The sequence below is a fragment of the Salvelinus sp. IW2-2015 genome, unplaced genomic scaffold (assembly GCF_002910315.2).
Source record: "Salvelinus sp. IW2-2015 unplaced genomic scaffold, ASM291031v2 Un_scaffold16406, whole genome shotgun sequence".
Lineage (NCBI taxonomy): Eukaryota > Metazoa > Chordata > Actinopteri > Salmoniformes > Salmonidae > Salvelinus > Salvelinus sp. IW2-2015.
In genome coordinates this window covers 24,856-42,076 of record NW_019957571.1, presented here as the reverse complement: position 1 = coordinate 42,076, position 17,221 = coordinate 24,856, and the positions used below count along the sequence as shown (strand labels likewise).

The 17,221-nt window shown below is 42.0% G+C and overlaps 1 protein-coding gene across 1 annotated transcript in view; it reads right to left on the bottom strand.

The window, feature by feature from the left end:
• The window catches only part of LOC112080648 (SAP30-binding protein), a 55,239-nt gene extending 52,240 nt beyond the window's left edge, over positions 1 to 2,999 (bottom strand). The window contains 1 exon segment of the mRNA XM_070442650.1: positions 2,873 to 2,999. Coding sequence (XP_070298751.1) covers positions 2,873 to 2,966 — 94 coding nt within the window. The 5' untranslated portion in view covers positions 2,967 to 2,999.
• Between the last annotated feature and the right edge of the window lie 14,222 nt (positions 3,000 to 17,221).

The window sequence follows — 17,221 nt, the reverse complement described above, 5'->3', positions numbered from 1 at the left end:
ACTCTATACCATCTACTGCATCTTGCCTATGCCGTTCTGTACCACCACTCATTCATATATCTTTATGTACATATTCTTTATCCCTTTACACTTGTGTGTGTATAAGGTAGTAGTTGTGGAATTGTTAGGTTAGATTACTTGTTGGTTATTACTGCATTGTCGGAACTAGAAGCACAAGCATTTCGCTACACTCGCATTAACATCTGCTAACCATGTGTATGTGACTAATAAAATTTGATTTGATTTGATTTGTTTTGTCTTGAAAACATGTGCAGCAGTTGTGCTTTTACGAAAGAAGGATACCACCTTCCTGATCTTCGCTGGGAGGCGAGAGACTGGATTCACTGACATTGCTTTTTGAGATGCAGATTAATAACGTGAGCAAAGCATCCTATCCGTGGCCCCAATCCAGCTAGTGCAACTGCATTTACAACATTTCTAGTGTTGTCAGTGGTCACAGAAATCATTGCATTATCCCTCTCCAACTTCCACAGGCAACTACTTCCCTTAGCTCTTCCCCCAAGTGTACACTGGTGTGACTACTCTCAAGGAGACGTGTTTGAAGGACATGGCTTTTTATCTCACGCTCTGCCGTAATGAAATGAGCTGTTACAGTAAGGTGAAAAATCATAATCGTCCGACCTCTACCCGAGGTGACTTATTGCTATTATAAACTGGTTACCAATGTAATTAGAGCAGTAAAAATAACTTGTCATACCCGTGGTATACCTGATATACCACGGCTGTCAGCCAATCAGCATTCAGGGCTCTAACCACCTAGATATATACAGTACCAGTCAAAAGTTGACACACCTACTCATTCAGGGTTTTTCTTTATTTTAACTATTTTCTACATTGTAGAGTAATAGTGAAGACATCAAAACTATGAAATAACACATGGAATCATGTAGTAATCACAAAAGTGTTAAATCAAAAATATATATTATATTTGAGACTCTTCAAAGTAGCCACTCTTTGCCTTGACAGCTTTGCACACTCTTGGCATTCTCTCAACAAGCTTCCCCTGGAATACTTTTCCAACAGTCTTGAAGGAGTTCCCACATATGCTGAGCACTTACTGGCTGCTTTTCCTTCACTCTGCGGTCCAACTCATCCCAAACTATCTCAATTGAGTTGATGTCAGGTGATTGTGGAGGCCAGGTCATCTGATGCAACACTCCATCCCTCTCCTTCTTGGTCAAATAGCCCTTACGCAGCCTGGGGTGTGTTGGGTCATTGTTCTGTTGAAAAACAAATGATAGTCCCACAAAGCGCAAACCAGATGGGATGGCGTATCGCTGCAGAATGCTGTTGTAGCCATGCTGGTTAAGTGTGCCTTGAATTCTAAATAAATCCGACTGTCACCAGCAAAGCACCCCCTCCTCCTCCATGCTTCACGGTGGGAGCCACACATGCAGAGATTATCCGTTCACCTACTCTGCGTCTCACAAAGACATGGCAGTTGGAAACAAAAATCTCAAATTTGGACTCACCCGACCAAAGGACAGATTTCCACCGGTCTAATAAGTCTCTTCTTATTATTGGTGTCTTTTTAGTAGTGGTTTCTTTGCAGCAATTCGACCATGAAGGCCTGATTCACGCAGTCTCCTCTGAACAGTTGATGTTGAGATTTGGGCAGCAATCTGAGGTGCAGTTAACTCTAATGAATTTATCCTCTGCAGCAGAGTTAACTCTGGGTCTTCCTTTCCCGTAGCGGTCCTCATGAGAGACAGTTTCATCATAGAGATTATGGTTTTTGCGACTACACTTGAAGAAACTTTCAAAGTTCTTGAAATTTTCCGGATTGACTGACCTTCATGGTTGGTAAAAAATCTCAGTGGCTGGTAGATTTCTTAATCCACCAGCCACCAAAAGCTTAGTTTCAAAGCCCCGTTGGTCAACCATGATTTTCCAGTGCTGTGATAAGATTATCTGGCTAGCTTACACCGTTTTAGAGGAATGATTTCATAAATTGGTAAAACGTTACTGCCAATATGCCAACATTCCATTCAAACAATGCAGTCAATCCACAGCCATATACTTGCTGAAATCAGTTGATGATAAGACTTAGACAAGTTGTAAATGCAACAAGCACTGATATTGTATCTAATAACATGTAATAACACAGATCTCCAAGAAAACTAACATTTCGACATTCATGTCTGTTTACATTAGTCTTAATTCAGAAAATGTGTCTAAAACCCGTATAAACTGTATTCATAAATTATATGACAACATTTTAGGTTCACATGCCTTACTTGTATATTTCTGCATAAGTAAAATCAGGAGTATGCCTCTACTGTCATTCATTCCAATTAGACTGGTTTGGATTTCTCCCTGACCAACATGACTGCAATTTTGCCCAATTCTTGAACTAGTAACGTCTACGAACGACATAGCCCTCTAGTAATTAAATAGGATCTCTATGGGTACAGCACTGTTCTGTATTTTGTTATCTAGCAACAAGTGTGGAGTTAGAGTTCATGATTCAGATACTACCGTAGCCGGTGATGATGGCATCTTGACATGCCCCTCTTCCATCCACACAAAACTAGCTTACGTTAGCCTTACGTTTAATAAAGTATATTCTGTACAGGCTCACACAACGCCCTTTTCTAGATAATGATGACAATTCAGTGTTTGTTTACCGTGCTCGGGGACAAAGTTAGTTAGAACAGTAACGTTAAAGTTAACACCTAAATATAGTATTTATCTTTAGCTAGCTAACGTTACTGTTACAAGCTAGCCAACAACATTGTTGAACTACACAAAGCGATTTCCGGTTACCCAGTTTCGTCTCAGTTACAACAGATTTGGGGCCGAAATTCTCATTTCTATGCAATCAGTATCAGTAGTTAAGCAAATTATCTACCTGTTTCTTCTATCTCTGGGTCGGAATCTGCCTCTGAATCGTCTCCATAATCCGCCAAAGAGGAGAGAAGTGCACTCTTTTTGCCGCTCGCCATTTCTCCACCGGTCGCACAACAAAGACGTCACTTTCAGCGTCGTTTTTGAAAAGGGTATGCGTATTCGGGGCTCTGGGAAATGTAGTCAGAGATATTAGAAAAGGCCTAGTTACGAGTCCCATTATGACAATTATTGGCGTAATGTATGACGCTCCGCCAGTTAGTAGAGCTCTTTTTAGTTTATCAAAAACACTGAGTTAAATAGGATAATTTAGAAATGTGGAGCTAATGTTGTAAACCGTGATTGACCACACACTCCAGCACAGTAGGTGGCGGCATGCACCTTAAACGTTTGTTTGCGGACCACCATTATATCATAGAATAATGTTACCTACGCCTCTTGGAGGAGGGAACACAACAACCTGCTACAACTCAACAGTTGAAAAAAGGTATGTGATTGTAGGTGCGGGTAAGGTAGGAGAGGGGAGCTTTAACTTGTACTTTCTTTGGTTCCGTCCAGCCCCTATTCCCCACCTTACCGTGTGAAGGAAGAATAAATTCCCTGTAAACGGTAATATTCTCTGCCTCTGTCATCCTTACCCGCACCTACAGTCACATACCTTTTTTTTCACTCCGTGGGGAGTTGAGTTGGAGCAGGGTGTTGCGTTCCCTCCACCAAGAGGTGTACATAACATAATTGGGGCTTATCTGGGATCATTAAACCCACAGGACTCCACTGCTCTGAGCTCTCTGTGATTGGTGATTGAGGTGGTAGGTTGTGAGTTTGGGTGACTTGTTTAGTTTACGTGTGTTCAGTAGGCTGCTGTGTACAAAATGGCTGCCTCAGCCATCTCCAAGTTTATTGAAGCGCCCTCTGTTGATCGGTTGGTGGGGTTGCATAAAGTAGACCTTTGCACCATAGCTGACCATTATGGACTCTTCGTCCCTGAGAAAGCCCTAAAGGCTGAGCTTTTGGTGCTAGTCAGGGATGGTTTAGTGAGAAAACAAATTTTCTTGTTGAAAGATGAGGAGAGGGAGGCTTCAGGAGAGGAGACGGGTAGACCTTCCGATGCCAAGTCGGAGGACGGCACGGAGGAAGAGGTTGCTCGTACCCCCTTTACATTGCCCCGATTCGACCCTTTATCTTCCGCGTCGGGTCGTTCAGACGGGACCGCTAGGCTAAAGGTGAGGCTGGCCCGTTTGGAAATGGAGCAAAAAGATAAAGAGCGCGTTAGACAGATGGATTTTAATTTAGAAATTAGGAAAATGGAAATAGAAGCCGACATGGAGGTGAGGATCCGACAACTGGAGCTAGATGCTGGCTCCAGTGCGAATCAACAGCCTGCCCATCATCAAGCCCACTTCGATGTAAGTTTTTAAAAAATGCTTTAGTCCCTCCATTTCGTGAGTCGGAAGTTGATTCCTATTTCTCTGCATTTGAACGTGTGGCTGCTGCGCTGCATTGGCCACTCAAGGTTTGGCCTCTCCTGTTGCAATGTAAATTGACTGGGAAAGCCCAGGGAGTAGTAGCCGCTCTCTCCCTGGAAGACAGTTTACAGTACGATATAGTTAAAACAACCGTGTTGCGGGCTTATGAGTTGGTGCCTGAAGCTTATAGGCAGTTCTTCAGGAACCACAAAAAACCCTCTCACCGTCCTTTTGATGAGTTTGGACAAAGAGTCTCTGTTTAATCGCTAGTGTTCAGCCAGCAAATCTAACATCTTTGCTGATATTCAGGAGTTGATGCTGTCGGAGGATTCAAAAGAAACCTGCCTGAAAGAATTGTAGTTAATTTAAATGAACAGAAAGTGGCGACATTGGCCCAGGCAGCAGTGTTGGCAGATGAGTACGCTTTGACACACCAAACTGTCTTTGGTGCGCCTTGTTTTGAAGGCCTAACGATTACGTCATCAGTGCCTCGTTCGGGTTGCTTTTCCTCAAATGACCCTAAGTCTTCGCACAAAATCCGTGAATGTTTTTACTGTCACCAAAAGGGTCAAGTGATTGCGGACTGCCCAGTTTTGAAAAATAAACCGAAACAGTTCCTGTCACCATCCCCTAAATTAAAAAGCGTGGGTTTAGTCCAGTCTTTGGTTCGTCCGTTGGACCTACTTATTGATTCAGCATTTGGGAAACCGGATCCTATCTATGCTCCGTTTATCTCTGTCGGTTGTGTTTCCTTAACTGGAGAACAAGCGGATCAAAAGCCCATACAAATCTTACGAAACTCCCGGGTGGCGCAGTCAGTAATCATTACTGATGCTTTACCCTGGTCCCCTGAAAGGTATTGTGGCTCGCATGTCATATTACAGGGTATAGAGACAAAAAACGTATCTGTACCATTACACTGGGTCCACTTAGTGTCAGACTTGGTATCAGGACATTTCTGTGTTGGTGTGGTGTCTACACTGCCAGTAAAAGGAGTCACATTGGTACTAGGGAACGATATCGCTGCTGGTAAAGTGACTCCTGTCTTAGAAGTAATAGACAACCCAGAAATCAAAACTGCAGATGAAAAATTAGTTCAAGCATTTCCCCATGTTTTTCCTGCTTGTGTGTTAACCTCTTGACGCTAGGGGTCAGATTTTTTAACGTTCCCAAGGTAAACTGACTATTTCTCAGGTCCAGATCGTAGAATATGCATATAATTTACAGATTAGGATAGAAAACACTCCAAAGTTTCCAAAACTGTCAAAATATGGTCTGTGAGTATAACAAAACTGATTCTGCAGGCGAAAACCTGAGAAAATCTAACCCGGAAGTGATTTTTTATATTTTTTTATCTGTGTTTCCTGGCCCGTCTTTCTTCCATTTAAAGGGGTATCAACCAGATTCCTTTTCCAATGGCTTCCTCAGGCTGTGACCAGGCTTTAGACATAGTTTCAGGCTTTTATTTTGAAAAATTTGCGAAATTTTTCAAAACTAGTCAGGTGTCCTCTGATTAGTTCCTGCGCGCGAGAGGTAGCTCTCCATTTTCTTTGTCACTCTTATTGAATAGGTTACGGTCCGGTTGAAATATTATCGATTATGTTTGTTAAAAACAACCTGAGGATTGATTATAAAAAACATTTGACATGTTTCTACGACCATTACGGATACGTTTTGGAATTTTCGTCGAACGGAATGAGGCTTTGGTTTTCTGAACATAACGCGCAACCCAAATGGCGTTTTTTTGTTATAAAAGTAATATTTATCGAACAAAAATAACATTTGTTGTGTAACTGGGAGTRTCGTGAGTGCAAACATCCGAAGATTATCAAAGGTAAGCGATTKATTTTKTTGCTTTTCTGACTTTCSTGACCAAGCTAAKCAAGCTAATATAAGGCTAACTGTTCTAGCATTGATTGATACACTCACAAAAGCTTAGATTGCTTTCGRTGCAAAGCATATTTTCAAAATCTGACACGATAGGTGGATTACCAACAAGCTAAGCTGTGTTTTGGTATATTTTACTTGTGATTGCATGATTATAAATATTTTTAGTAATATTTTTGAATCTGATACGTTTGGGAATTTTCTTCTGCCTTGCACCTGTCTCTTATACACATCTAGATGTGTATAAGAGACAGACCCAAATGGCGTTTTTTTGTTATAAAAGTAATATTTATCGAACAAAAAGAACATTTGTTGTGTAACTGGGAGTTTCGTGAGTGCAAACATCCGAAGATTATCAAAGGTAAGCGATTCATTTTATTGCTTTTCTGACTTTCGTGAGCATGCTAATTTGGGGCTAGCTGTTCTAGCATTGATTGATACACTCACAAAAGCTTGGAGTTCTTTCGCTGTAAAGCATATTTTCAAAATCTGACACGATAGGTGGATTAACAACAAGCTAAGCTGTGTTTTGGTATATTTCACTTGTGATTGCATGATTATAAATATTTTTAGTAATATTTTGCGCCCTGCAATTCAGCGGTTGTTTAGGAAAATGATCCCGTAAAAGGGATCCGTAGCGCAGAGAAGTTAACTAGGGCACAATCTCAGATGTGGGAGGGAGATGTGGTGGATTTGTCTAGTTCCATTTTTGAGAATGTTGAGGTAGAAGGCAATGCACCGAGTATTCCTTCTGCAAGGCCGACAGTTTTTATGGGGGTAAAAACCAAGGCAGGGGAAAGCAAAATCGCACCCCAATTACATTACATTCTTTTGTCTGTCATCCTGAGAAGGTGATTGAATGTCAAAAGGGAGACACCAGTCTTCGCAAGTGTTTTGCTTCGGTAATTTCCATTGAGGAAGCTAAAGCGTAAATGTGCAGGTCATAACACAGTTAGTGACTGGAGTGAAGTGTTTCAAGTGGTTGTTCCTACACCGTTCCAACAGCATGGTCCGGACATTTGGGGATCACGAAGACTTATAACCGAGTCCTTCAACATCTTTTCTGGCCTGGTTTGAAGTCTAACGTTGTCCAATTTTGTAAAACATGTCATGTATGTCAACTCACTGGGAAAGCGAATCAAACAGTTCCTTGTGCACCGCTCTGCCCGATTCCTGTGGTGGGGGAACCGTTTGAAGGAGTGAAGGAGTGATAATCGATTGTGTAGGTCTGTTACCGAAAACCAGGTCAGGTAACCAGTTCTTACTAACAATAATGTGCAGTGCTACTCGATACCAAGAGGCTTTCCCTCTCCATACTATAACGGCTAAGACTGTGGTGAAGGCACTAGTGAAGTTTTTCTCTACGTTTGGAGCCCCTAAAGTAATCCAAACTGATCAGGGAACCAACTTTATGTCAAAACTGTTCTCAAATGTGTTAAAGACACTGTGTATTTCCCATCAGGTCTCCAGTCCGTATCATCCGGAGAGTCAAGGAGCCCTCGAACGCTGGCATCAGACGCTAAAGGCGATGCTACGCAAGTATTGCATGGATACCAGTACCGATTGGGATGAGGGGTGCCCTTTGTACTATTTGCTATCAGGGAAACAATAAAAGAGTCCTTAGGGTTCAGCCCTGCTGACCTTGTGTTTGGACACACCCCACAGGGTCCTCTAAAGGTTTTGAAGGAGCATATCCTATCTCCTACACCCAGTAGCGCCCCTAGAAATGTGTTGGATTATGTCAGTAAGATGCGGGAGAGACTGCAAGCCGCATGTGCGTTATCCAAAAAGTCTCTCTCCTCATCTCAAAACACATGAATTTACATTATGACAAAGAGGCTGTTGGCCGTTCTTTTGCACCAGGGGATCAAGTTTTAGTTTTGTTGCCAATCCCTTCCTCATCTCTGTCGGCATGTTTTTCTGGGCCATATCTTGTGGAAAAGAAACTCAGTGACACCAATTATGTGATAAAGACCCCAGATCGTAGGCGTTCTTCCCGTGTGTGTCATGTTAACATGCTGAAAGCATATTATATGCTTGACTCTCCAGACAGCTCCTCAGGTAAGCCGGTCCAGCCCGCTGTCTCCAGTGTGGCTGCGGTGGTGCTGAAGCCTGGCTGGGACCTAGAGGAGGATAAGGAGGATGGGTTGGAGTTACGCCATACGTTACAGCAGTGTGAACGCTTATGTAATTCAGAGATGCTGAAGAAGTTACCCTCTCAAATGGAACATTTGGATAACGATCAAACTAATGATTTTATCCTATTGATAAATAGTTTTCTCAATGTGTTTCAGGACGTTCCAAGTCGCACATCCATCTTGGAACATGACGTGGATGTGGGGAACGCTGCTCCTATACGCCAGCATCCGTACCAGGTTAACGCTAAGAAAAGGGAGGTAATGAAAAGTGAGGTAGCTTATTTATTATAGAATGACATGGAAAAACCCAGTAACCGCTTCTGGTGTTCCCCGTGTACTCTTATTCCTAAGCCTGACGGTACGTCCTGCTTATGTACGGACTATCGTCGCGTAAATGCAGTTACAAAGTCTGATACTTTTCCTCTACCTCGATTAGATGACTGCATTGATAGAATTGGCTCTGCTGCTTACGTTAGTAAGTTAGATATGCTAAAAGGTTATTGGCAGGTGCCTCTGACCTCTCGAGCTTCTGACACTTCGGCTTTCGTGATGCCTGATAACTTCGTACAATACACTATGATGCCCTTTGGAATGTGTAATGCACCTGCTACTTTTCCGCGCCTAGTTAACATTGTGTTTGCGGATGTGCCAAATTGTACTGCTTACCTTGACGCTGTGGTGATTCATTCGTCTACTTGGTCTGAACATCTCGCCACCTTGAAAAGTGTGTTTCAGCGGTTGGAGAATGCTTCTTTAACCCTCAATTTGGCCAAGTGTGAGTTTGGGAAGGCTACTGTGACTTACTTAGGGAAGCAGGTGGGACGAGGTCAAGTGCGCCCCATAACTGGCAAAGTGGAAGCAATTGTTGCTTTTCCTGCTCCCACGACTCGCCACCAGTTGTGCAGATTCCTGGGGATGGTAGGGTACTATCGTACGTTCTGTAAGAATTTTTCAATGGTAGTAGCTCCCCTTACATCTCTGCTTAGTCCCAAAGTACCATTTAAGTGGTCCCAGGAATGTAACTATGCTTTTGAGTCCGCCAAAGCGCTACTTTGTAGTGCCTCAGTGCTTGCCGCCCCCAACTTTGACAAACCTTTTTAAGTTGGAGGTAGGTGCTTGTATAGTGGGGGTGGGTGCGGTTCTCTTGCAGGAAGATGAAGAGGGAGTGGATGGGCCCGTCAGTTTCTTCTCTCATAAGTTCAACTCGTGTCAGTCAAGGTACTCCACCATTGAACAAGAGACACTGGCTTTATTGCTAGCCTTACAGTTTTGAGGTATATGTGGTCTCCAGTGCCTTGCCTGTACTGGTCTTCATGGACCATAATCCTTTAGTGTTTCTAAAGCAAATGTACAATCAGAACCGCCGCCTTATGCGGTGGGCTCTGATTGTACAAGGATACAATATACAGATTCACTATGTGAATTTTTCGGTGAACGTGATTGCCGATGCTCTCTCACGGGTTTAGTAACTGGGGATGCGTGTTGGTTTAGTTGTTGCAAAATGGGAGTTTGCAGGTTTTGGGGTGGGTGGGTTACGTTCCCCAGTTTCTGTGTTGTGGGTTTGTATGTGTGTGTATTTCAGGAAATGGCTTCCTGGATTCCAAATAAGCTGCTTTGGAATCCAGGAAGGCGTTTCCTGAAATACACACACACATACAAACCCACAACACAGAAACTGGGGGACATAAGAAGAAGAAGAAGAAGGTGAAGATAACAACGCTCCACCCAGCAGACTGTCGAACAATCGCGTTCACGTTGTAATGCTGTGTCACGCGATTGCTAAACTAATCGTCACACAATCCCTTCTAAAAGTCAGGTTGTGTGTCAAGAAACCTTCCTATTTTCCTAGAAAGTTAGTAATGTCATGATTTCTAAGCTATACGATATGTATTTTTATTTAACCTTTATTTAACTAGGAAAGTCAGGTGAGAACAAATTATTATCTGCAATGATGGCCTATTACAGAGGACAAGTTAATTATCTCAAATCCTGGAAAAGATTTGTAATGGTGACCTTATTCACATAATTCTTGATCATGTTGTTTTTTTGTGCTAGTGCCCAATTGACTCCAATTATGCAGGTTTCCATTGCTTTTGTAGAATAAATCTGGGTCAATGTCGGGGGAAAAATTATTACGACATGTGTAATGGAACCGGCAGATATAGAATACATTTTATAAAGATCAACATTTTTATTTGCTCAACGGGTGGATTTGTATTTTGTATACCTTTTATTGCAGAAAAAATAAATAAAATACATTTTGATTGCTGAATACTTTTCAAGATACGCCGGGCACGTGATGTCATAACGTACTAGAAGCTCTACTCCATATTTAATTCTAAATGTCTACTGCTTGCAAAATAAAAAAAAATCGACTATAAAAATGATGTTTCTTTGCAGGCAAGGATTGTCCTGACTTTCAAGGATGACTGAATTGGTTTGCCTTGCTTTTCTGGTTGGCTGGCAAGTTTCATCTAATTATTTCAGATCTATAGGAGTTTCCCCATGGCATGGACGTGGCGACATAAGAATGATTATAAACTGGGTGGTTCGAGCCCTGAATGCTGATTGGCTGACAGTCCTGGTAAATCAGACTGTATACCATGGGTATGACAAAAGTTATTTTTACTGCTCTAATTACATTGGTAACCAGTTTATAATAGCAATAAGGCACCTCAGGGGTTTGTGATAAATGGCCAATATACCACGGCTAAAGTCTGTGTTCAGAACCATATACCACACCCCCTCATGCCTTATATCTTAATTAGAATATGGCAAATATTAGTAAATGATTGCATTCTATCCATGCTGGCTTTCCCTGACTACCTGAGACATGAAACTTGAGGTGGGAGGGCATACAGGCTGTCGCCAATTTATTGCCTAAATGGGTAATGGCAACATTTCAACCACTACATTTCTATTAGATGGTGTAGGTTTTTACAGATCTGTTTTATTGGTTGGGGTGACATCTTTACGTCCAGCTGTTTTTATCGACACAATATAGATAAATGGAAACGCACCCTAGCAGGCAAATGTTGCATCTATTTTCTATTCCAACTTTGTAAATGTAAAGAAAATAAATCACTGGACAAGTTAATGGAAACATAGCTATTGACTCCTTGAAGGAGAGCTATCTTTGTCGGAGTGTACCCAGAATGCACCGCACGGCCATTGGCAACGTATGGGCAAAGTACACAATAGGTTTTAATACAATTCCATTGGAGTTTCCCAACCCCTTAAAAGTATCTCTGATACACAGTAGGCTTTAATACAATTCCATTGGAGTTTCCCAGGCAAAACCGTCTCAAACCTCAGTATCACTGATAAGCTTAAATTCCTTTGACCCTATTTCCTACTGACCAACCTTTTGGCCTCAATCACTAACCTCCCTTCTCCTCTTTAAAAAAAAAAAAATCATCTATTGACATAGATGGTGGGCCCCCAGAAATGACTCCTGTTGTGTATTGATATTCTAGTTTGTCCCTTTTAGGACACCTGTAACACCCCACTGCTTACGTACATTGGAATGTTTTGTTCTGTGAAACGAGTTAAACAATGCCCACGTTAGTTTCTACTCACGTCCTTATATTAGTTGTATAAGTAATACAGTGTGCTATACAATAAAACTGGCGACGAGGAAGAAACGTTCTCACGTTTGTGTTCATTATTTTCGGTAGAATGTCTGAGTGTAAGTAGTAGAAAGACGCAAGGAACGTGGAGCTAGCCAATCGGAGTGATGCTAGCTAGCTACTGATGTCACAGTAACGAAAGCCTTGAGGAAGAGTTTCGTAGTGGGAGAAAGTGGAATCCCAAGTGCGGTCCAAACACTTAAAAGACACACCCTATCCCCTCTGCCCTCAAATTAAGTGGACACTTCTGATGACATCTGACGAGTATACACTTGCAGGGAAAGGGGCGAGGGAGGAAGGAAAGATTTTTAAATTCGTCATTCGTTAATCCTGCGATGATTGTGTTTTCAGCCACCGGTAGTTTGTGGGTGCTTTATATGCGCTACAGTCAATTAAGAGTGCATGTCTAACATAAACACCCCATTCCGTACAAATGTGCGCAACCGCAACATTCAAACGAGGCTACAAAGAAAACTAATGGAACTGTAGCGACTGTGTTGACTTCAAAATCGGAGGTGTGAACTAGGTTTCTATTCAAGCGTTGATCGACATGGTAATGGCTCTATTGTATTGGAGAAAAGTTGAAAAAACGGACCCTCCGTTAAATCGTGACGTGTCATGTTGCAACGTACAGCACGCATAAAGCAACAATTTCTGTCTTACAATCTCTCTCTACCAGGTGTAGCACTTCTCTCATCGTTTAAAAACAAGAAATGGACAGTGACGGGGATAAGGGGGATACCTAGTAATTTTTTGCGTCATCATTTCAAGCGATCATCATTCTCAAAGCCGCTGTTTACTTCTAAGATCACTTTAGCACCGCCCTAAAAACCCGATTCAAATTCGACACAAACCTTCAAATAGGTATGTAATGACACATTATATAAACTCTTTATAGTGTTTTATTTACATTTTTAGAGGCGATAAGGTGATAAGTTGGACAGATCGAGTGAAAAAAAACTATTTCCCCACACAACATCTCTCCTTCTCACTATAACGCATTAGTTTTGCTTCCCCACCCGCCATTTAAAAAAAGACCCGACGGGGCTCATTGCCTGCTTGAATTATGCAGAAACGGGCAGCGTTTAGGTCATGGAATTGATTCTGTTGGAAAGGGTAGAAATTGTGCTTTACATTGGTATTGACATTACAGTTGCTCTGGAAGTATTACGTTTTTGGGGCGCTAAAATAAGGGCAATTGTACGGACCAAGGCGATGTACGAGTTTACGTGAGTTTACGTTACTTATATTAAATATATCATTATTAATATACGCTTATTGTATGATAGATAGCAAATTAATTAGCTAACTAACATTAGCCTGCCTAGCTGGAACTTCTGAAGAAGGAACATGTTTTATTTCTACAATTTTCAAAAGATAACCAAACAAAAACATATTTACTTTTTACGAGACATGTTTGTGCAATCATGGGCATTAGTAGCACAATTTAGAACTTATTTGCATTCATTTTTTACTTACACTTGTATGTTGACTTTTCCATTAATGTTGTTTATATGTTTTCACTGACTTTTCTAAGCGGATCTACAATCGTCGCAAATTGAATTTTGGGGAGTTTCAGGCCCCGGAGTGAACATAATTGTACACTCGCAAAGTCGACTAAAAACGAGGGCCGAGGAGCTTACTTTGCAAACTGCCCTTGCTTGCTAATCATTTGGACCATCCTCCTAGATGGCGACGGGGATTCCCCCAAGGACAAAAGGAGAGGGTAAGTGGACAAGGGTGTGTCTTTTAAGTGTTTGGACCAAAGCCACTGTGAGTAAAAAAAAAAAAAAAAAGGTCTAGGAGTAAGGGACTGTCTAAAAAGTGTGAGAAAGAAAAATAATAAACCAAAAATGTCTGGTACTGGTTGTAAATATAGGAACATTTGATGAATCTGTGGAACAATGGAATAATTACACAGAACATTTGAAGTACTTTGTGTTGGCAAATGGAATTAAAGCAGAAGTAGTTGTGCCAACATTGACTGTTATGAGAGGAAAAACATTCAATCTACTGCACAGCCTAGTAACGCCTGAAAAACATTCAATCTACTGCGCCTAGTAACGCCTGAAAAACATTCAATTCTACTGCACAGCCTAGTAACGCCTGAAAAACATTCAAGTCTACCTAGTAACGCCTGAAAAACATTAAATCTACTGCACAGCCTAGTAACGCCTGAAAAACATTAAATCTACTGCACAGCCTAGTAACGCCTGAAAAACCTGGTGATAAATCATATGATGAAATTGTGGCTACTTTTTTAAAAGGACTTTATTCTCCCAAACCACTGATAATCGCAGAGAGATTCCGGTTTCATAAGAGAAATCAAGAGGAGGGGGAGTCAATCTCACAGTTTGTGGCTGTATTGAAACAGATATCTGAACACCGTGAATTTGGGTGATCACTGAGTGACACTATACGTGATAGGTTAGTGTGTGGCATGCGCAGTGAGGCAATTCAGAAARGCCTTATGACTGAGAGTAACTTAACATTGCAGAGAGCAATAGAAGTGAGTGTGTCATTGGGAATGGCAAATAAAGATGCACAGCAGCTAAGTGCATCGACCCAAGTGCATAAGGTGTCTATGGATTTAAAAAGCAAGGCAGTAGGTGGCAAGCCATGCTATCGATGTGGGAAACCAGGTCACCAAGCAGAGGAGTGTTGGTGCAGAGGTTGTGGGAAAAAGGGTCACATCGAACTTGCATGTAAAAACAAAAAGACACAATCAAACAAAAGTACTGAACAAAGGAAAAGCGACTTCAGGAAGTACAAAAAGAAAGTTCATAAAATGGAGCACACAGAGGATGAACAAAGTGGTACCCTGTCTGAAGGGGATGAATGTTTGCATGTTTTGTCCATTTCAGACAATGGACACAGATACTGGGTGACACCCCTACTGGATGGAAAAGCAGTACGGATGCAAGTGGACACTGGAGCAGCTATATCTTTGCTGTCTGAGGCTGTATAGAAGGAGAAACTACATCACCTCACACCACAGCCCACAAAGATGAGACTGAAAACATACAATGTTGAGACTGTTCCAGTGAGAGGAAGTATGATTGTTACAGTGGAGCTCAACAAACAGAAGGTAAAGCTACCGCTCTACATCGTGAAAGGCAACCATCCAGCTTTGCTAGGACGCACATGGCTGGAAAATATCAAACTAAACTGGCAGGAAATTCACATGGTTCCAAAAAAGCACACAAACCTACAAGGGATATTGAGGAAACTCACAGATGTGTTCAATGGAGAACTTGGCAGTATGAAGGACATAAGTTAAACTGACCGGGAAACCAGACAGCAAGCTAAAATGCTTCAAAGCTAGACTTGTCCTATACGCCATAAAACCAACATTTTAACTGAGCTAAACAGACTAGTCAAGAGTGGAGTATTGGATCCAGTGAATGTTAGTGAATGGGTTACACCCATCGTTCCAGTCATAAAAAAAGATGAATCACTCAGACTCTGTGGTGATTTCAAAGTTACTGCTAACCCCGTCTTGACTGCTGAAAAATATACACTACCCCTCATTGACGACCTCTTTTCTGGTTTAGCTAGAGGACAGATATTCAGTAAATTAGACTTATGTCAGGCCTATCTACAGATGCATGTGGACCAAGAGTCACAAGAACTGTTGACCATAGTGATTCACAAAGGACTGTACAGGTACCGGAGGCTTCCTTTTGGAATCACCTCAGCTCCGGCCTTGTTTCAGAGAGCTATGGACCAGATACTGAGCGGGCTCACCGGGTTCCAATGTTACCTCAATGATCTACTCATCCCCGGCAAAGACGAGCAGGAGCACCTGAGAAACCTGGATGCTACACTACAGAGACTGGAGGAGTATGGTCTGAGGGTCCGGAAGGACAAATGCGTCAACAGTTTAGGGCTCCACAATGCGCCATCAAAGGGGAAGGCCATCGTGGAAGCTCCATCCCCACAGAACGTGAGATCCTTCTTAGGACTACTGACGTTCTATACAAAGTTTGTGCCAAACCTAGCTAACATGTTAAAGCCACAGCATTAACTTTTGAACAAAACCAAACAGCTGAAGTGGACAGACCGACGTGAGGAGGCCTTCAAGAATGTAAAAACAGCCTTAGCTCAGTCAGAGGCTCTCACCCACTTCAACCCCAATTTGCCATTACAGTTGGCATGTGATGCATCGCCTTATGGCGTTGGTGCTGTTGTCTCGCACATAATGCCATCAGGTGAAGAAAGGTCAATTGCTTTTGCATCACGGACGTTAAGTATAGCCGAGAGCAATTATGCACAGATAGAGTCGGCGTTAAGAAATTTCATCAGTTTCTGTTTGGCTGACGATTCACACTGTTGACGGACCATAGACCCCTCACCTACACCTTTGATCCCCACAGCGGCATTCCGTCTCTCGCAGCCAGCCGCATGCAGCGATGGGCATTACTGTTATCAAATCAAAGGAATGGAATTAAGAGGATATAAATATATGGACGAGCGATGTCAGAGCGGCATAGACTAAGATACAGTAAAATAGAATACAGTATATACATCTGAGATGAGTAATGCAAAATATATCAACATTATTAAAGTGACCAGTGTTCCATTTATTAAAGTAGCCAGTGATTTCAAGTCTATGTACAGTTGAAGTCGGAAGTTCACACTTAGGTTGGAGTCGTTAAAACTCGTTTTTCAACCACTCCACAAATTTCTTGTTAACAAACTATAGTTTTGGCAAGTCGGTTAGGACATCTACTTTGTGCATGGCACAAGTCATTTTTCCAACAATTGTTTACAGACAGATTATTTCACTTAGAATTCACTGTATCACAATTCCAGTGGGTCTAAAGTTTACATACACTAAGTTGACTGTGCCTTTAAACAGACTGTGCCAGAATTTTCCAAGCTGTTTAAAGGCACAGTCAACTTAGTCAACTTAGTGTATGTAAACTTTAGACCCACTGGAAGCTTCTGATTGGAAGCTTCTGATTGGCTAATTGGCATCATTTGAGTCAATTGGAGGTGTAGGCAAATTTCTTCAGCCTCCTAAGGTTTAAGAGGCGCTGTTGTGCCTTCTTCACCACACTGTCTGTGTGGGTGGACCATTTCAGATTGTCAGTGATGTGTACGCCGAGGAACTTGAAGCTTTCCACCTTCTCCACTGCGGTCCCGTCAATGTGGATAGGGAGGGTGCTCCCTCTGCTGTTTCCTGAAGTCCATTATCATCTCCTTTGTTTTGTTGATGATGAGCGAGAGG